The following is a 21,336-nucleotide window of genomic DNA, read 5'->3' as shown; positions in this document are numbered from 1 at the left end:
GAGTTTTTTCACTTTCCTGAGGAGGTCCATTGTAAAGGTTTTTAATTTTGATGAGGTCTAATTTTTTTTCTTCTGTTCATGTTTTGCCAAATCCAAGGTCATGAAATTTTTTTCTATTTCCCATATTTTCTTCAAAGAGACAGGCAGAAGCCTTTTGAGTTAATATTAGTCCACGGTATGAGGAAACAGTCCAACTTCATTCTTTTGCAAATGGTATCCAGTGGTCCCAGCACTATTTATCGAAAAATTATTCTTTCTCCCTTTGAACTGCCTTGGCACCCTTGATGGAAATCAACTGACAATGAACATGAGAATTTATTTCTGGAACTGTCAATTCTATTCCCTCGAGCTAACTATCTATCCTTTTGACAGTGTGACATAGTTTTATTATAGCACTATAGGAAGTTTGAGGACCAGAAGTCAGTTCTCCAACTTTGTTCTTCTTTTATAAGATAGTTTGGTCTATCCGATTTCCCTCAATTTCCCATATGAATTTTAGGACAAGCTTGTCGATTTGCACCAAGAAGATACTTGGGATGTTGATAGGATTTATATCTGTAGATCCATTTTTACGGCCATCTTACAGTATAGCCATACCTTGTGCTTTGTACTTACAGAGAGTATGTTTTTACAAACAGAAGGTTTGTGGCAACGTGACATCCAGCCAGTCTATCGGCACCAAGTTTCCAACAGCATTTGCTCACTTCATGTCTCTGTGTCATACCTTGGTAATTCTCGCCATATTTCAAATCTTTTCATTATATATTATATGTGTTACAGTGATCTGTCGATAATTGTGACTCATAGAAAGCTCAGAGGATGGTTAGCATCTTTTACCAATAAAAAATTTTGTTAACAGTGTGCATATTTTGGGGGGACATTATGCTACTGCACACCTAAAAGATTACAGTATAAGAATACAGTGTAAACAGGGGTGCCTGGGTGGCTCAGTGTGTTAAAGCCTCTGCCTTCAGCTCGGGTTACGGTCCCAGGGTCCTGGGATCGAGACCCACATCAGGCTCTCTGCTCAGTGAGGAGCCTGCTTCCTGCCACCGCCCCCTGCACCTGCCTCTCTGCCTACTTGTGATCTCTGTCCATCAAATAAATAAATAAAACCTTTAAAAAGAAAAAAAAAGGGTATAGTGTAAACATAACTTTTATATGCACTGGGAAATGAGGGAATTCATTCGGCTTGCTTTATTGTGGTATTTACTTTATTGAGTTAAATCTGGAACTGAATTCCCAATATCTCCTCAGTGTGCCTATACTGATCCATGAATATCGAGTGTCTTTCTATTTAGTCTTCTTGAATTTCTTTCAACAATGTTCTGTTGTTTTCAGAGTATAAGTTTTGTGCTTCTTTTGTTAAATTCATTCCTGAATATGTTATTCCTTTTGAAATTATTGCTAATAATTGTTATTTTAATGTACCATTATCGAATTTTCCTTTGCTGGTGTATAGAAGTAAAATTAATTTCTGTATACTGATGTTGCATTCTGCAGTCCTGTTACGCGGCATCAGTGTTTTTAAACTCTGTGATTCCAGGGGTGCCCGGGTGGCTCAGTGGGTAAAAGCCTCTGCCTTGGGCTTACGTCATGATCCCAGGATCCTGGGATCGAGCCCCACATCGGGCTCTCTCCTTGGCAGGGAGCCTGCTTCCTCCTCTCTCTCTCTCTGCCTGCCTCTCTGCCTACTTGTGATCTCTGTCTTCCAGATAAATAAATAAAATCTTTAAAAAAAATTAATTAAATTTAAAAAAAAACAAAAACAAACAAACAAAAAAAAAAGACTGTGATTCCAGTCTGCAACCAAGTTCAAGAACCTCTAGTTCAATACAATCCATGCCCTCAAGTCTCATCAAGGAAGATCCGTCCACCATCACTGCCCTAAGTTATTCTGTCATACTCAGAAGTACGATCTCCATAGGAAGGAAGGACTCCTTTCTAACCAACATCTCCACAGAGAATGCATGCATTTAACTAGTTGCAGAAGAAACAGTAAAGGAAGCCTAAGAAGGAAGTTTTATACGTAAAAGTGAAAGCTCTGATTGAGATCCTTTAAATACTTAACCCCAAAGAGTGCTGCTACTATTTTTAGAAAAGGGAAATAAGATCCGCCATGTAAGTTTGAGAACAGTCATTCAATACGGGAGATTAAATCTGGCCCCCAATCGGAAGCACCTCCAGTTCCCACCAAGCAAGAGCAATCAAATGTTTCTACCTTTGTCTCAGGTGATCACGAAACACCTACATTAAGAGACTCAGTGACGTATGTAATAGCTCTGAAGAGAAACCCACTGGAAATGCAGCACAGGGATCCAGTCCTCACCGCAAAGGGAATCAATCAGGCTGGTCTGGGAGCCCCTTTCAATCAGAGCAGGGAGCAGGCCGCAGCCATGAGCCTGGGAAGGATCTGCTTTCAACACCCGTAATTCAAGAACTCTCCCCCTGACCTTTCAGAGGCTCTCCCTTTAATCCCAGCAGGGCTGCCTTTCTTAACAGAGAGGGCCCCAGTTCTCAGGCTAGTTCCAAAGAGAACCTTGTGTGCCAGGTGCTTACAACACAGTATACCCAGAAAAGCAACCAATGGTTCCAAGAGAAAGAAAATAAGGCTTGCCAAGTTTACATCCTTCCATTTCCTCCAAAGAAACATTAGACCTCAGAACTGCCAGCCCTCAGCTGGCCCCAAGGCCCTCACCAACAGGCCCAGGATAGACAGTGAGAATAAGCACAGCCCAGATTAGGCATCAGGAGATTCTGCTGAACTCATTTATCACTTTCTTCAACCCCCTTCTGTGCACCTAAAGAGTCCCTATTTGAAGTCTTAGGCAGCTTTTCTGACTCACCCGGAATGCACAGAAGGAAACAAACCCCAAACTAGCAAAGCCCTTCAGCCACGATGTAGGGCTATGCAAGGTAGCTGCATAAATGTAACCAACCAACCCATCCCAGTAAACACAGTGAGGAGGGCAGTCCGTTCATTCTAGAGAGAAGGCGCGGGGAGCATCCACGCATTCTCTCCATACAAAGGACGGACGCATGATGAGGCAAGCACACTCAACGTTTGATGCTGGAATCCAGGAGGGGGGAGGTATATAGATACTCATTGCTAAAATTCTCTCACCTTTGTTGTATGTTTGAACAGTTCCCTAACAAACCGTTGTACAAATTCTTAAGCTAAAAAGAAAAAAATTTACACCACTCACCAGATCTCAGATTTTATTGTTCCTTAAAGCAGGAATCATCTATGTTAAATGAAAAAAAAAGGAAATATCTATGTTGTATTTTATATAATACCCCAATATCTGTATTGTATTTAAGCCAGAGTTTGAATAAATTCGAGTGAAATAAAATCTTCTTAATGAAAATTAATGGCAGCAGCATTAATCATTATCTAAATTTTTGAAAATTTTCATGAATATTTACATTGTATAAATGAGACAAGCTAACTCATCATCAATTATATATATATATATATATATATATATATATATTTTTTTTTTTTTTTTTTTTTTTTTTTTACAGGATATAACCTACAAAGCCAGCATGCAAAATAGGTCACATCAATGACCCAGAAGTTAAACAATAGTGATGCTGTTAGTTTCTTCAAGAGGATATTTTTTCTCTACACAGACTACTAGTTAGGAAGTATAGCACAGACATAAGCCTGAAGCCTAGAGCACCTGGGTGGCTCAGTCGGTTAAGGGTCTGCCTTCAGCTCAGGTCACTATCTCAGGGTCATGGCATTAATGCTCCCTGCTCTGCAAGGAGTCTGCTTCTCCCTCTGCCCCTCCCCCTGCTCGTGCTCTCTCTCTCTCTCTCTCTCTCACTCACTCTCTCTCTCAAATAAATAAATAAAATCTTAAAAAAAAAAAAGACATAAGCCTTAAGCAAACTTCCTTCTTGGCTACATTTACAAAACAGAATTTATTAGATTTTAAAAACGTGAATCTGAAAAAGCTGGACTAACAGTGACTTGGTTGAATGTGAGCCATCTTATAATATTCAAAATCAATTTAAATTATTTTATTCAACAAGTCCACAGCAAAATCAGAATATCTTTCTACTTATAATAGAGATGGTAACAAACTTGCCACTATCCCTCATCTCATAATTTTCCCCCAAGACTCTGTTCTGCAAAAACAGGAATGTTTTTGACATCCCTAAAAAGCTGATTTCTAGAAATCAGGGAGTTTATATCAGTGGTGCTTAGTTTCACTTTAATTGCCCTCATTTGACTCAGTCTTTCTTTTCTTTCTCTTAACAGACCCAAAGGGTTACATATCCAAGACTGCTCTTGACTGTCTTGTTAAAATCCAGCCTAGTTACTATCCTTGAATGACCACATTCCAAATTTTTCTTTAAGTTTTATTTATTTATTTGAGAGAGAGAGAGAGAGAGAGCGAGGGTTAGGGGAGGGGCAGAAGGAGAGGGTCTTCAAGCAGACCCCTCACTGAGCGCAGAGCCTGATGCGGGGTTCAATCTCAGAACCCTGCGATCATGACCTGAGCTGAAACCAAGAGCCACCCAGGTGCTCCCAAATATTTTGAGTTAGCGCCATATTCTAGCAAATTAGACTATTAAGGCAAAGATCATAAGTCAAAGCCATAAGACCAGTTGTTTCAGAAATGGTCAGTGGTCACAAAAGAGACAGAGGGGGCCTGTGTATTTGAAAGCACGTGATAGGGAGCAATTCATAAGTGCTTCACCTAAAGACTGCTCTGCAAGGACCCTAGACCAGGGCAGCACCCCCCACCACCCCCAGGGATGGGCTGAAACTCACATCAGTGGGCTCCACTCCCAGCGTTTCTGATCTAGTAGTGGGGCTCCAGACCTCGTTACAGGTTCACAGTGGCTGTCTGGAGGACGACACTTGCAGAACCACTGGTCTGCAACAAAATTCCCTACACGAGAGGCTGGGGAAAGGCGGTCAATGAGAACAAGAATATCTGCCAAACTCCAGTGGTCGGTGTGATGCGTGTCTTAATGTTCTCTCATTTTCTCTTCACAGCCACTCGGAGACGGGTACTGTCATCCTCATTTCACACTCAAGCATGAGAAAATACTGGGATCTTTGCAATTTGAAAACACTACTTTTTTTCCTTCAGAAGGTTCTCAATGCTGTAAACTTTAAAGGTCTTCCAAGCCTAGACACCGTTCCATAGGAAGACAATTTGTATATACATACTACCTAGGAAAAGCAGATATGATAGCTACAAGAATTTGTTTGTTTTTCCCCATTGCAGTAAGTAAAGGTCTCTGTGCTTTGGAATCCCCAACCATTCATCACCCTCAGCATGCAGGAATCACTTGGAAACAAGTCTTCTTGTGAACACCAGTAACTTCCACAAATGTGATGTGCTTTGGGCATGGAACAACATCAGTCTTAGAATCTGGAGGTCAGGCCCTGAGCACTGACCTTAGTTTCAACATCTGAATCTACACTAAGTGTGCTGGGAGCTTCCAAGTGTGCAAACCAGATGCCTTGAACCTCTCAGCCCTTGGTGTCCTCAAACAATGTGCCTGAACTCACACCGTGGAAAGTTCACAGCACGCCGCTCAATCCCTTCGGTCTGGGGCTCTGGCCATAAGTATGTTCAAATTCTATACACTCTGGTCTCTGCAAAACTTTATGGATTTTTTGGGGGGCACCTGGGTGGCTCAGTCGGTTAAGCCTCTGCCTCCGGCTCAGGTCATGATCTAAGGTCCTGGGATGGAGCCTCACATTGGGCTCTCTGCCCCGCAGGGTCTCTGCTTCTCCCTCTCCAGCTCCCCCTGCTTGTGTTCCCTCTCTTGCTGTGTCTCTCTCTGTCAACTAAATAAACAAAATCTTAAAAAAAAAAAAAAAAAAAAAAAAACCTTTTTGGATTTTGATCCATTGCTCTTTACATTTTCTTTGATCTAACTAAGCTTTTATATACATGAAAACCAGTTGTCAGTCTTGCATTACATAGGCTCTTGCCAAACTTTAGAAAATACAGATAGAATCGTAAAAACCTAATTATGGGGCTCACCCATTGTCCACACTAACAAATAAAATTAAGGGAGCACATACTACGTCCCGGGCAGTATATTATGTATTTCCACAAACATTGCTCTCAACATCCAAACAACCCTATGATTTAGGAATTAAGACTATGGATCTTCAGCAAGTTACTTAATTCTGTACTGGTTTCTTTTTCATTTTTTTGAGAGCGAGAGCATGCATGAGAGCTGGGGTGGGGAGAAGGGAGGGGCAGAGGGAGAAGGAGAGAGAGAATCTTATGCAGGCTCCATACTCAGCATAGAGCCCAACAAGGGTGTCAGTCCCACAACCCTGAGATCATGACCTGGGCAAAAACCAAGAGTTGGATGCTTAACCCACTGCGCCATCTGGGCGCCCCTGCACTGGTCTCTTAATGTGCAAACTGGAGGCTAAGAGTAAATAGAGGGGAGAAAATTGTACTCTTGCATTTTACATATGACATGGCAGGTACTTAAAGGCCTTGCTTGTCCTTTCTTGACTTTTTTTAATAGATGAATAAACTGAGGGTCAAAGACATTGAATAAAAACCTTCCACCCTACATTCATGTGGCTAATAACTTCCAAAGGCTTAACTGAAAGAGTCAAACCCAAAGGACCTCCCTGCTGGGGGCGGGAAAATCTCCAAAACCACTGAGGCTTTTGGTTAACACAGAGCTTATGTATTTCTGTGGAAATGAGGCACTGATTGGGTCTAGCCTGATCCCAAGAGGTGCCACGCCTCTCTGAGCTCTCCACCTAACCAACCCCTGATGCACTTAAACAGTCAGAAAACGGAGCTTAAGAGTTCGCTGAATTTTCTAGTTTGCAACCTCTTTGTCTTCAACGTGTCTATATTTTTTTTTATTTATACCTTTTGGCATTTTACTTTTTTTTTATTAACATATAATGTATTATTAGCCCCAGGGTACAGGTCTATGAATCGTCAGGCTTACACACTTCATAGCTCTCACCATAGCACATTCCTTCCCTAATGTCCATAACCCAATGTGTCTACACTTTTATAAGTTCCTTTTCCTACATAGTAACTTCTTAATAGGGTACATAAACCTTTTTGTGTGATAATGCATCTCTCCCCAACATTAGGACCAACCGTACACATGCAGTATGTTTTCATTCATTCATGTCTCCAAAATACAGTACACTTCTCTGGATAGGACCCACTTTTCTAACTTGACAGTGCTGTGGATACCAGGGTATTAAAATCAGCTGAAATTGTGCTAACACTGAACACACTGTATTTTTTAAAGATAGACTCATGAGAGGAGTTTGTCTTGCTACAATTTGCTTCCTCTCAGAAAGAGGAAACGTTGATTAAACAAAAAGATATGTTCTTTCCACATCTCAGGTTAGAGAACATAAAAAATTTGAAAATGTCCAGAGAGTCAAAGAAGGGGGCTTTTTCCTACACATTTGGTGGGGGCTGTTGGCACAACAGTTTGGGGGCCAGGGCAATTCAGCAACATATCAATATAGAATGCACATACCTTCTTATTAGGCAATTCCACTGCTAGAAATTTTTCTTAAATAGATACAGTTTCACATTTATACAAGTACACAAATTATTCATTTATAATAGCAAACACCTAAAAAGGAAGGTTTGTCTACATACTCTTATGCAGAAGCGTGTCCACAATACCCTAAGTAAAATTTGTAAAAGTCAAGTTAAAGAAAAATACCTATAAAGACCCCATTTGTCTATTAAATGATGTGTATGAATATATACCCAACCCCGTGTTCACATATTTGCAACAGAGGAGGAGTCTGGAAGGCAAACTGATCATAAAGTTGATACCTTAGGAGCTTTTTTGTTTTTGTTTTGTTTTAAAACCAGCATGAGGATACCTGACATGTTTTTAAACATGTCTGTTTAAAAACAGACATGAGGCTCTGTCGTTAAGCGACTGCTTTTGGCTCAGGTCATGATCCCGGGGTCCTGGGATCGAGTCCCACTTGGGCTCCTTACTCAGCGGGGAGCCCGCTTCTCCCTCTGCCTGCCTCTCCCCCTGCCTGTGCTCTCTGACAAGTAAATAAATACAATCTTTAAAAATAAATAAAGAAAAGAAAACCAGCATGACGGCACCTGGGCGTCTCAATTGGTTAAGTGTCTAACTCTTGATTTCTGCTCAGGTCACGATGGCAGGATCATGAGGTCGAGCCCCACACCAGGCTCCACACCAGGCACAGAACCTGCTTAGGATCCTTTCTCTCCCTCTCCCTCCCCTTCTGCTCCTCCCCTGCTCTCTCTCCCCCTAAAAAAATAAATAAATAAATAAATAAATAAATAAATAAATAAATAAAAACCCAGCACAAATGACTGGGTTATTATTAAGAATAAAAACTAGTCTTTAATTTTAAAAAGGAGAGAGCAAGGAAAAATGGGGTTAAAAAGAAAGAAAATAAGCACTAAAGTTTCACTCTATTTCTAATTACATTCTTTTCCCCCCGCCCCCCGGCCCAGGTACATGAAATCAGTGACTCAAACTTTGGCATTGTGGCTGAAACCAAAGTCTGAGACGGATAGCACTGCACTCTGGGTTAGCAGTGGAAGAGAAGAGAGCAATCGACCCTGTGCCCTTGCCTTCTGCCTCGTCCCTTGGGGCCTTGGTTTGCCTACTGACTTCCCGTTTCTACAGAAAAACACAGAGGAACTAAAAAGCCTGCACAGCCTGCCAGAAAGGACTGCAGACTTCGCCAAAGCAGGAGCATGACCACAGGTGCTAACAGCAGTGGCTCTCAGGCTCCGGCACTGTCGCTGCCCCCGACCCCAGCACTTTAGGAAAGTGGCCATCAGGTGAATTACTGGCTTGGGACAGAGCGCTGAGTGGGCCTCAAAACATGAGCACACAGACCCCAACATCTGTGAGGCAAGTAAACGAGGAACTACTGTGTAATCTACATCATGATCTTGAAAGAAGGGATATGTTTTAATGAGCCATCCGGGCCATCACTTTATGGATGGAATGAGTTCAAGCACTTCGAATAATGCCTCAGGCTGAATCAGGTGGATGAATGCTGGCAGCCGTCCTTGGGCAAGTGGGATTATTAGTGATGCCTTTTTTCTAGGGCTTCTGCCCACAGTGAACTTCCAGTCAAGGATGAAATGGTTGGAGGTCAGATTGCTGGAGTGGAAGGCAATACAGATACTTGCTTGGTTGTTTTTTTTTTTTAAGATTTAATTATTTGAGAAAAAGTGCACACAAGCAGTGGGGGAGGGACAGAGGAAGAGGAAGAAGCAGGCTCTCTGCTGAGTAAGGAGCCAGATGCTAGGCTCCATCCCAGGACCCTGGGATCATGACCTGAGCCAAAGGCAGACGCTTAACCAACTGAGCCACCTAGGTGCCCCAAAATACAGATATTTGTATGAAATCTATATGATTTGATTTTCATGCTAAATGCTTTCAGAGCAGAATTGATCATTTTACACTAGGGTAGTCAATGCCACAAGGGTAAGAACCATGTTTGAGTTTTTCACCAATAAATCCCCTCAATCTAGTATTCTGCTTGTCAAAGGGCTTGTTGACTTGCAATTGTCCTGATCAGGCAATGAAACTTCATTAGGAACTGAGCCAGTGGTGTATTAAAGGAAGAAAAGAGGAAGATGCCAGAAAGAAAGAAAGACATGAGAGTGTGAGATGCGTCACGTGAGAGGCAGCAGAAGGTGATCTGGACAGACACAGTTCAACAGGACTTCAGCGTCAGCCCTAAGGAATAGGATTCAAGTAGGGGCACGTGAGAGAATGACAAGAGTGGCATTTTGACAGCAACATTTTAAGAAATCGGATGTTAACATACAAATGCATAGGAAAGAGAAATTGGGACATGAAAATACTTTTCATACTCCAGACCTCAAAATGGCAGTCTGCCATAATAAATACCACATATGTGGATGAGGGGAGTGTCCTCCAAGCTCTCATCGGCCCCCCGTATTTGCTCCCTTCCAGACCATTCTCCACTCTGTGCCAGAGCCTTCTCCCTACCCCATTCCCAAACAAAGCCTTTCGGTGGCACCATAATGGTCTTTAACAAGTTACACAAGCCCCTCCCCATGCTCCCTCTCCAACCTCATGCTCAAGCACCCCCATACCTCTCACAATCCGTTCCAGGGACGTCTCTCAGTTCAGTTCCTTATACGCCACCCTGCCTTGGCTCTGTGCCTTAACCTGTGCCTGCCCCTCCTCCCTGTGGCTCTCTTCCTGTCCACAGCCTCACCAGCACCACCATCAAACAACCTAGTCCTCTCCTGGTCTCAGCCACCCAGGAAACCTTCCCTGACCTCCCCAGCACTAGTTTGGGTGGCTTCCCTCCTGCTCCCATGGCACACTGTACGTCCCTTATCAGAGGGTCCACCTCGCACAGGAGTGAACTGGTTATGCCTATCCACACAGCACCATGGCTGGTACGTGGCCATATCAAATGGAAGAGCAGAGTCAGGATTAAGATGAGAACAGACTGGGATGCCTGGGTGGCTCCGCTGGTTAAGTGTCTGCCTTCGGCTCAGGTCATGATCTCCAGGTACTGGGATCGAGTTCCACATCGGACTCCCTGCTCAGCGGGGAGCCTGCTTCTCCCTCTGCCCCTCACCCAGCTTATGTGTGTTCTCTCTCCCTCTCAAATAAATAAAATCTTAAAAAAAATTTTTTTTTTAAAAGATGAAAACAAACTTATAGGAAATTGGAATAAAGATACAACTACAAGAGAAAAAACAGGAAAGCTCTAGTGACTCACTGGCTGGAAGGGAAAGTTCTCTCACTCTACTCCCACCTTTGCCTGCTCTCTGGTCACAGTCTGAATGTTTGGCCAGACTATCATATTCTGATAGGTGGTTTGAAAAATTAAACTTTGGCAAGGTATGCTATGGGGGAAAAAAAAAAAGAGTCTCCACAACACACCAACACAGATTGCCAACGTACCATCTTTTTATAACCTTCTTTGTGAAAAAGAAATTAAATCTTCTTCCATGTCCCAGCACTGCCCCCTTCCCTGATACCATATGCTTTCCGAAGAGAATATAGAAACACCCGAAGTACTTGTTCAACCCATGATCAAAGTCAAGAATGTTGTGCAAATAAAGCTCATTCCAAAAGCTTGTGTCAACGAAAGGGGTGGAGAGGTGGGGGATGAAGTCTGATTTATTAATATCCCCACAATGGACAGAGCACTGTGGGAAAATTTTTAATGAGTAATCTTGTCCTAAAAGGAAGATAAGTGTCATTCAAATAATATAGAGCTAAGTGAGTAGAATAAAAATTAAATTTCAACCAGTTTTGTTCTGGACAACAGACCAGCGCTAATTGGTAGAATTTATATGGAAATAGGTTTCAAACGGATACAGAAGGAAAGACAGCTTAGAATTTTAAATTCTGCAGAAGTGCCTGGGTGTCTGGATCCGTGGAACATCCTACTCTTGATTTTGGCTTAAGTCATGATGTCAGGGTTGTGAGATCAAGCCCCAAGGCTGGCTCCCGGCTCATGGGGAGTCTGGTGGAGACTGTCTCTTTCCCTCTCCCTCTGCCCTACCCTCTGCTCACATGTGCATTCTCTCAAATGAATAAATACATCTAAAAAAAACCCACTCCTGGAGGTTTTCAGGCAAAATCTCAACGATCACACTAAAATTAGTAGAGACCTATGTCTCTACTACACTTGCTGCATTCCAGGCACTGGATTAAATGCTTTACCCAGATTATCTATCGTAATCTTCTCTATAACCTTAGATGATTTATTATTATCCCTACATTCTATAAAAGAAAATGAAGCTGGGGTGTCTGGGTGGCTCAGTCATTAAGTATCTGCCTTCAGCACAGGTCATGATCCCGGGGTTCTGGGATGGAGCCCCACATCAGGCTCCTTGCTCCGCTGGAAGCATGCTTTCGCTCTCCCACTGCCCCTGTTCATGTTCCTGCTTTTGCTGTCTATCTCTCTGCATCAAATAAAAAGATAAAATCTTTAAAAGAGAAAGAAAGAAAGGAAGGAAGAAAGGAAGAAAATGAAGCCTTAGACGACCCAAACACATGAGCGGCTACCATTTGCCGGTCATGCCACTACGACCTCTGGTCTAGATTGTTCTATTTATCTTCTAACTAGTCTCTCTGCCTTCATCCTTGCCCCTCTAGTTATTTCTCTGTGCAGCAGCCAGGGTGACCGTGACGGTTAATTTTATGAGTCAACCTGACCAGGTCATGGGCTACGCAGCTATTTGGGTACAACATTATTTCTAGGGAGATCTAGGAGGGTGTTTCCGGATGAGGCTGGTATGTAAATGTGTAGACAGAGGAAAGCAGGCTGCCTCCCCACATGGGTAAGCCTCACCTCATCAGCTGAGGGACTGAACGGAACTACAAGGCAGCACAAGTGGAAGGGAGGATTCATTCTCTCTGCCTGACCCCATGAGCTCGGACGCGGGTCTTCCCTGCTCGCAGACTGGAACTTACACCAGTGGTTCTCCCGAGGCGAGTCTCTCACTTGTAGGCAGGCCATCAGGAGACTTCACTTCCATAACTGCATGAGTGAGTTCTTTTTAATAAATCTCTTAATATACACACATGGATCTGTATCTCATGCTGGAGCTACGTATATCTATCTCCAATGGATTTGTTTCTCTAAATAATCCTTATTAACACAGTGATCCCCGTAAAACATGGTTAAATCAGGTGCCAGGGTGGCTCAGTCAGTTAAGCCTCTGCCTTCGGCTCAGGTCATGATCTCAGGGTCCTGGGATCGAGCCCCGCATGGGGCTCCCTGCTCAGTGGGGAGCCTGCTTCCTCCTCTCCCTCTGCCCCTCCTCCTGCTTGCCATACCTGAACACCACGCACAATCCCAGTTTTGGACAGACCTCCACACGCTCCCCTCTGCCAAAAACCCTCTTTTGCCAGTCCGTTTCCCCAGTCCTCCAGGTCTCTGCCTAAGTAATCCGTTATCAGCGAGGATTCCCTGCCCACCCAACCCTGCCCCTACAGCACTCGCCATCCCCCTCACCCTGCTCTGTTTTAACTCAGAGCCTCTATCATCATCTGACTTCCGTATTTGCTTGTCAGTATCTGTGCTCTGCACTACGGCGTGAAGCGATCTGAAAAACGGGCTTTGATCCCACCTATACACAGCACCCATCCCAACTATACAGGGCACAATCAATATTTCTGTAGACGTGGACAAAGCCCGAGCAACCAGATCTGAGACGCAGTCTCACAGACACGGAACCAGACCGGCATCCAGAAGGAGGAGCCGCGGCAGTCACTCGGCCGCAAAGTGTGGTCTCCTTTCGCTGCTCTTTCCTCTTGCTCCATTCTACCACTTGCCTTGCATAAGTGAGCAGCGAGCGAGCACTAAAGCGCGGATGAGATCATGGTCCTCAAAGCCAACTCCTCCCTGAGTCATCCCTACTCCGTTTCTCATGCCGTGGCAGTCTGCTCCCACTTCTCAGATACTATCTGTCCCCAGCAGCTCCCTCGGTGGTGGGAAAATATAGTACCGAAATTTGCATTTCAAATCAGGGACTTGCCTGGTAAATACAAAGTCATCACAGCTCCATCATCGGAACTCTTGAGTTTAAGCAGTGAGAATACTGAAGTCATTTAGGAACAGTGACAGATAAACCCTCTGAAACCCTGACAATGAAGAATTCACTTTACCCTTACGAGGAACCTCACCCACCAGTGTATTTTAGTACCAGAAACCACCAGAATAAGAGTGGGCTTTAAACTGGCCATGTTGACTTCTGTCCATTCCACAGGACTGGAAGACAGGGGAATGCAGAGAACTGGGGAATTTGAAAGCTTCAGGAAAGGCTGGCAGGTCACCACCAGAGGAGGGGACAAAAAAATTCTGTGACCTTGCTGGCCTGGGATGCCTCATGCTTTTTTGCAGTTCCAGAGAGTTCCCAATAAAAAGTACTTAAAATGATCCTAGACTATACACATCAAACCAACCAGTTATTCTATTACTATATGCTTGTGGGGCGGGGGGAGCAGCTTCTAAATAAATGGTAGCTTGAGACACTTTCATCTGATCTCTTACATGAACCAGAAATGTGCTGATTTAGTCACAGTTATGATTTTTTTAAGTTTTTTTTTATTTTTTATTATTTTTTAAAGATTGTATTTATTTATTTGACAGAGAGAACACAAGTAGGCAGAGAGGCAGGCAGAGAGTGAGGGGGAAGCAGGCTCCCTGCTGAGCAGAGAGCCCAATGCAGGGCTGGATCCCAGGACCCTGAGATCATGACCTGAGCTGAAGGTAGAGGCTTAACCCACTGAGCCACCCAGGCGCCCCCATTTTTATTTTAATTCTGATATCAGTCTGTACAGTGTTACATTAGTTTCAGGTATACAATACAGTGACTCACACCTCCATGTATGACTCAGTGCTCACTGTGATAAGCTCCCTCTTTAATTTCCTTTATTTTACCCTTCCCCCACCCACCTCCCCTCTGGTCACCATCTGGTTCTCTAGAGTTTAAGATTTGGTGTTTATTTGTTTGGTTGGGTTGTTTGTTTTAGGTTCATCTCTTTTCTTCCTTGGTTCATGGGTTTTGTTTCTTAAATTCCACATATGAGTAAAATCCCAGGGTATCTGTCTTTCTCCGACTGACTTATTTCACTTAGCGTAATACTCTCTAGCTCCATCCATGTTGTTACAAATGGCCAGATTTCATTTTTTTATGGCTGAGTGGCGTTCCATTGTATATATACGTCCATACGCCACATTTCCTTTACCCGTTCATCTACCAGTGGACACTGGACTCCTTCCATAGTTTGGCTATTGTAAATAACACCTCAATAAACATAGGGTCCGTATCCCTTTAAATTAGTGTTTTCTTATTCTTTGGGTAATTACTCTCTTCTATTCACTTTTAGAGCTATATTGTTTTTCCTCTAAGTCCTACTTCTACCTCTTAAGCTGAAGCACCCAGCCATCAGCCAATCTTGGGACAAAGCCAACAGAGAAACCTCCTTCTCTATCCTAACAGCGACCCCGTGGGTATCTCAGAACAGGAGGAAGGCTGAAATCACCTATGTTACCATCTTTTTACGAAAGGCTAATGAGGAAGGCAGTCAAGTCTTTACAGGATTTCCTTTCTCTAAAACAGTTCCTGAAACACAGAACAGCTCAGCCTACTGAGGGAACTTCGGAAAGAAAGCTAGGGACTGCCCTGGGGGTCGCACCTGATGCCTCCCACAACACTCTGAGATCGCCATGATCCTCCCCTACCTCCCTCCGCCCTCCAGGTCAGAACGCTAAGGTTCAGAGAAGCCAAAGATCTGGCCTAAAGTCACACTCATGGACGGTGGCAAAGCCTGACCCGAGCCGGGGTCTCCCTCCCTCCAAGTCTGCGTGGTTCACCACTGGAAAGGAAACATGGAAGTGGTAGTAGAAAGACAACATTCCTGCCAAAATCCTATTATAGATACCAGTTAGAATCCAGGAGAGAACCACCACGGGTTCTCAGCTTCATCTGAAAGTTATCAGCCCATGTGGGCGCACATGTGAGCACAAGTAACACACACACACACATGCACCAGCGCACGCACACATGGCAACTCTTTCCAAACTGTAAACCTCTCCCAGGCCGTATGTGGGCTTTTCTTAAAGGTCACTCCACAGGCCCCAAGGAAAAGAAGGGCTTGGTCTAAAAAGTTTTATATTTCCTCTCACTTTTTTAAACATTGGAAAATCCATTTGGCTCAGAGAAATGAATAGTAAAAGGAGTTCTAACTACTTGGAGCCAACAAAACGTAATGGAAAAAAGGCAAGAATATGGCTGGACGATATTTTCTTTTTGCTCAGCACATCCTGTCTGTAATCTGAAAGGTAAATAGACCATGCCCAACATACCGACTCTTTTCAGGTGAAATTATCTAGGTTAGAAAAACAAGCAACTGTGTTTCCATTATTCTTTAATTCGTGGCAGACAGAAATAGCTTCCAAAATAAATCAGGGAGGCAAAAATGGCTCACCAGGGAGCAAACCCACAAATTTTCCCTCCTTTTGATAACTGACTTTTGTGACTCTTTTTTCTCCCACCTGAATTATAATGGTGTGGTATTATCTGAAAGGGTATGGTGCAAATGCCAGAAAAGGAAATTTTGAATTTTCATGGGTTGGGTTATTTAAATCCACAGGAGAGAGGGAGCGAGAGAAGAGAAGAGAGAGAGTTTCTGCATATCATTAGTTAGTAGACTAACATCCCTGAGATATTTACCCTTCAAGTGCAAGAACAAGTAATTTTGCAACACCTCTCTCCAGAACCCCAAAATACCAACTTCTTTGGCTCCATAATGCACCTCATGATCTACGAGATCAGTCATGCTTGTGACAGCTATGCCCATTTCCGTCCTGTATAGACTTCCTTGCTTTACACTACACTTTCTTCCTATATTAAAGCCAAGCAAACAGTCTACAGAAACCACCCTCCGAAACAGAACTCACGAAGTTTCCTTTACCAAGAAACCAGCTATACTGATAGGCTATCTGAAGCAACACGCATTACAGTCTGCTCTCTGGACGTCATTAAATCAAGAATTACCTACACGTCAATGATTTAAAGCAGCATTCGCCAGCGCACAAATTGTGGGCAAGTTAATGGGTGTTCCACTAAAAAAGTGGTATGGTCAAATGGAAACGCCTCCTCAGGAGAAGTGAAACAGGATCCCTTTTTTTTTTTTTTTTAAGATTTTATTTATTTATTTGACAGGCAGCGATCACAAGTAGGCAGAGAGGCAGGTAGAGAGAGAAGAGGAAGCAGGCTCCCCGCTGAGCAGAGAACCCGATGCGGGGCTTGATCCCGAGACCCTGAGATCATGATCTGAGCTGACCACAGAGGCTTTAACCCACTGAGCCACCTAGGTGCCCCGCTTTTCTTTTAACCGGAAGATTTCACAGAGCCTCTCGAGTGCCTTACGTCCCTTCCAAGAAGAGGAAGAGAGAACATACCAGTTTCCGAGCTAATCTGGGCTTGGGACACTCTAGCAGAGGATCACCTCTGCTTCACAGAGCTGGAGGGCCACAGAGCACACGAGGGGTGGGGGCACCTACTTAAAGGCCAGATCTCACTAAAGATAGGGACCCCATCCAAGGGTCCAGTCAGACACTCCGCATCTATCCACACTGCTTTCCCAGGGCACACTGATCTTGGAAACAGAAAGAATTTAAGCTCACGGCAACCTGGTCAGGGATCATTCTTAGGGAAAACAGGACAAGGGTAAAAGGTATAAAAAGCTTTATTAAATCTATGAACGTATACTGGATCCAGCAAGAGGACCATTCCATTTGGTCAGCCTCCTAATGAGGAGGGGAGGGAGAACAGTGTCAGCAAAACTATTTTAAAGACACAACTTGCCCAAGATGTCCTTCCCAGCCAATAATTAGGAGATGTCATCCAGTCATATTTAAAGCTGGAAATTACTAGTAGATGCCGATTAAAAAATGTCACAAGGGGTCCCTGGGTGGCTCAGTCGGGTACTCCTCTGCCTTTGGCTCAGGGCATGGGATGGAGCCCCCAAGTTGGGCTCCCTGCCCTACAGTGAGTCTGCTTCTCCCTTCCCTCTGCCCATCCCCCCTGTTCATGCTGTCTGTGTGTGTGTCTTTCTCTCAAATAAATATATAAAATTTTCAAAGAGCAAAGTCACAAATTTCATTTCAGCCTTGAAAACACAAAACAAACTTGGTATCTTTAATATCAATATTTAATATCCAGTATTTAAGTGCAAACTAAAATCTGGGGGATCAGACTCATCCTGTAATAGCTTTTTTAAAAGAAGAAATGAAAGGTCTAAATGATAAAAAGTTAGAGTAGTATTTCAGGTGAGCCTGATGTCAGTTGCAAATTTAGACACTAATGTAATCCAGTACATGCAGGTTACTAGTTTGGTAGATCACAGGGAATGCGGTACAGGAAGCCAGGGAAGGTTAATGTTTATAGGTGCAGAAAGTTCCAGACTTGGAGGGATATCAAAAACACCAAGCCATTTGACTTTCTGGTTTGGAGCACTCACTCCCCAGCAATGAGGAAGTAGGGTCACAGATGACAGAATAATCCAATTGTCCTAACTCCTACTGTCCAATTGCCAAAGGAGAACCGAGAAGCCGTTGTGTCGTTTTTAACCAGAAATGGAGAGCTCTTGCAACCGTAACTGTGATGCGATCAGATACCTCGTCCCCAGACGTGCAGACGCTCGTGCCCAAACTGGAACCCTGAACTGCTGAGTCTCGTCGCAAAAACTCAATTCCAGATCCTGCTTTTTCAACGTCAGTCACCCTGAGACAAAAATTTCCATCCTGCCTTGACCCAAACGTTGCTTCTGACTCATTTGTTTCAAGGATTAGGCAAGGGTCCGAAACACAGGTGCGCCAGTCAGAGAAACAACCCCTCGGAACACAGCCGTCGGCAGCAAAGCGAGTCCAGAGGAAACTGAAGCCACCCCTGGATAACAAGGTCACTTCCTTAAGCAACACAGGCCGAGGAGAAGAGGAAAAGCCAGCACAGATGTCCCTGAGGCCTCATCCTGACAGCCTAATGGAAATGCAATCCTCCCAGCCCGCCGCACTCCAGCTCCCTGAGCCGGCCTTACTCCTTCCCGCAGGCCCATGACCCCATCCTGTAGAACTCGCTCGTTTATTGTGTTTACAGTTTATTGTGCAACTGCCTTGGATAGATTGTAAGCTCCTAAGAGCAAGCATCTCTGCTGGGTTTTGTTTCTTAAACTGGTAAGTCCCAGGGCCTAGAACAGTTCCTGTCCTCGCTGTCATCTTTGGATGGGAGACCTAAGGGAAGGATTTTAATCTCTTTCTTCCTTTTTACCTAAGAATAATCCCAAGGCTTCTCCCCACCTGAATTCTCAATCCCCCCCAAAATTTTTAATTGATATACACGAGCTTGAGAACACGTCGCATTGATTAACTGAACTAAGTGAAAAGAGAGAGAAAAATTTATTTCACCTTAACTTATTATGTGCTTTCTTTCCCCCAAAGATATGCTTAGTAAACATGCCTCTTGATAAATGATTCTACTTCCCTAACGATTCCTTTCTTCTTACTCCCCTTGATACAAGCGCTGGTCACTATAACTGAGCAATTCAACATCCTTCTCAAGTCAGGGCACTACACCCACATTTGTCTGGTGATTATTATACCTTGGTATAATAAACATTAACAGTCTGCTGCTACAAGGCCCACCAAAGCAAAGATAAATGGTAAATATTGTAACTCGGGCATCAGGCCTCTGCCAGGCTGAGATGGCAGCACGTGTCCTGCATGAGTCTTACCCATCCTCAGTTTAAAAGTGCAGTTGAGGGGCACCTGGGTGGCTCAGTGGGTCAAAGCCTCTGCCTTCAGCTCGGGTCATGATCCCAGGGTCCTGGGATCGAGCCCCGCATCAGGCTCTCTGCTGGGCGGGGAGCCTGCTTCCCCCTCTCTTTCTGCCTGCCTTTCTGCCTACTTGTGATCTCTGTCTGTCAAATAAATAAATAAATAAAATCCTTTAAAAAAAAAAAAAGTGCAGTTGATTCAAACACAAACAGGAGAGAGGAGGGTAACATAAGCAGAGGAGGGCGCCTGGGTGGCTCAGTCGGTTGAGCATTCGACTCTTGATTTCGGCACCGGTCATGATCTCATGGGTCATGGCACTGAGCCCTGTGTTGGGCTCTGTGCTGGGCATGGAGTCTGTTTGGAGTTCTCTCCCCCATCTCTCTCCCCACTCATGTGCTTGCTTGCGCGCGTGCTCTCTCTTTAAAATAAATAAAAATAAATTTTTAAAAAATACATATATAGAGAGATACGAATTGATGATTATGATTGATATATATATTAACAGAGGAAAGCTCATCTATTTCTGGGCCTATCAACATAGGCCCAGAGTAGATATATCGTACCACTTTTTCATTTTCTCATGAAATTTCCCAGTTGGGGATCCAAACAAAAATGTGTTGAGCCCAGACTTGGTCCACAAGCATCAGTTTGCAAATTCTAATTAAAGCCTCAGCTCAGAGATCACTGCCCCCAGGATGTCCCTCCGTCCCCCACATGCATGAGACATTCCTCTGGTAGGCCGAGCTTCCCCGGATTCCACTAAACATAAATGCTCCTTCAATGTGTCCCTCTTCCCTGCGGGAACCATCTCCTTCACCGCTACGTCCCCAACATCCCACAGCATCCCTGACACACAGGAGGAGCTCAAAAGATGTTTAATAAATGAAAATTTGAATAAGACCACCCAGGTTCATGCTTCTAGCAGCCACTTTGAATCCGTCGTTCTGTTTCCCATCTTACACCTTAACCAACCAATCTTCAGGGATCCAGGCAATCAGGTCACACACATTGATACTAAGTATCAGAGTAAAAGAAACAAGCCCACCCCTGGAGATGAACAGGCTTCTCCTGTTCATGACAAATAAGAACCATCCGGCATATTGTGAAAATAGGGGGAGAAAAAAGAATCTTACTTTGTCATAACAAAGTAAAAGAATTAGATTTCATGGGCTTTGTAGGAGATGAGCAAGTCTACAAAAGAAAATTCAGGAATTTGCTACCTGCTTTCTCCATCGTTCAAAATAACTGGCAAATGCCTTTCAGATGGTAGTTAAGACATGTTAGGAATATTTCTATTTTGTTCCTTGCCTCATCCTTTAAGAACAGATTCTGCTTCTTTAACCAATAATTACATTTCACACATATATTATCCTTTGCCTCCAAACCAGGAAATCTCAGACCTACCATTCAAGACAATACTTGGAGACAGACCCAAAGGTGGAAGAGCTCTCCCACACGGGGGCCTGTTGTCGTAAACCCCGGCATCCCAGAAAGCCACGGAAGCCAACCCTGTCCTTTCACGGTTCTCCCCTTCCGTATTTTCCCACGCTCGTGACGAAAGCATCAGGGAAGACTTACCGCTGTGCAGAAGAGGCAGCGGCATTCCCGGAGTGTGGTCATCTTGTCCAAGGACTGTTCACAGAGGCACAGCTTGCAAGTGACAAGGGGGGCCGGAGCCAGCTCTCCCGCCGCCGGATTTTCGGTGGTCATGGTGAGGTACTGCGTTCTCCCACCTGAGCCCATCAGCCTCTCCTCGCCAGTCTCTAGTCACCTCAATCCCTACAGGAAGGTCCAAGGCAGAAAATACTTTATTCATTCATACAGCGGTTGTTTAGGCAACACATCTGGGCTCCTCCACGGCAAAGCTTCCCCTCCCACACCGTCTAGGCACATGGCAAAGGCAATTCTGAGAACTGTGGGCTCCAGGACTTGCCACCTTAACAAGGTGTTCCTGGCGTCCTGACATTTACAGGGACCTCTCCATCCTGCCTCCTCTCATGTAAATTACA

The 21,336-nt window shown here is 44.1% G+C and overlaps 1 protein-coding gene across 2 annotated transcripts in view; it reads right to left on the bottom strand.

Moving 5' to 3' along the window:
• RNF144B (ring finger protein 144B) overlaps nt 1-21,112 on the bottom strand; it is a 66,277-nt gene extending 45,165 nt beyond the window's left edge. For both annotated transcript variants that reach the window (XM_032861625.1, XM_032861626.1), the window contains exon 1: nt 20,906-21,112. In XM_032861625.1, coding sequence (XP_032717516.1) covers nt 20,906-21,070 — 165 coding nt within the window. In that variant the 5' untranslated portion in view covers nt 21,071-21,112. The remainder of the gene's footprint in view (nt 1-20,905) is intronic.
• Between the last annotated feature and the right edge of the window lie 224 nt (nt 21,113-21,336).

The sequence above is a fragment of the Lontra canadensis genome, unplaced genomic scaffold (assembly GCF_010015895.1).
Source record: "Lontra canadensis isolate GAN:19392208 unplaced genomic scaffold, GSC_riverotter_1.0 scaffold21, whole genome shotgun sequence".
Lineage (NCBI taxonomy): Eukaryota > Metazoa > Chordata > Mammalia > Carnivora > Mustelidae > Lontra > Lontra canadensis.
Note: the sequence above shows the minus strand (reverse complement) of the source record. Positions and strands in the feature narration are given on the sequence as shown.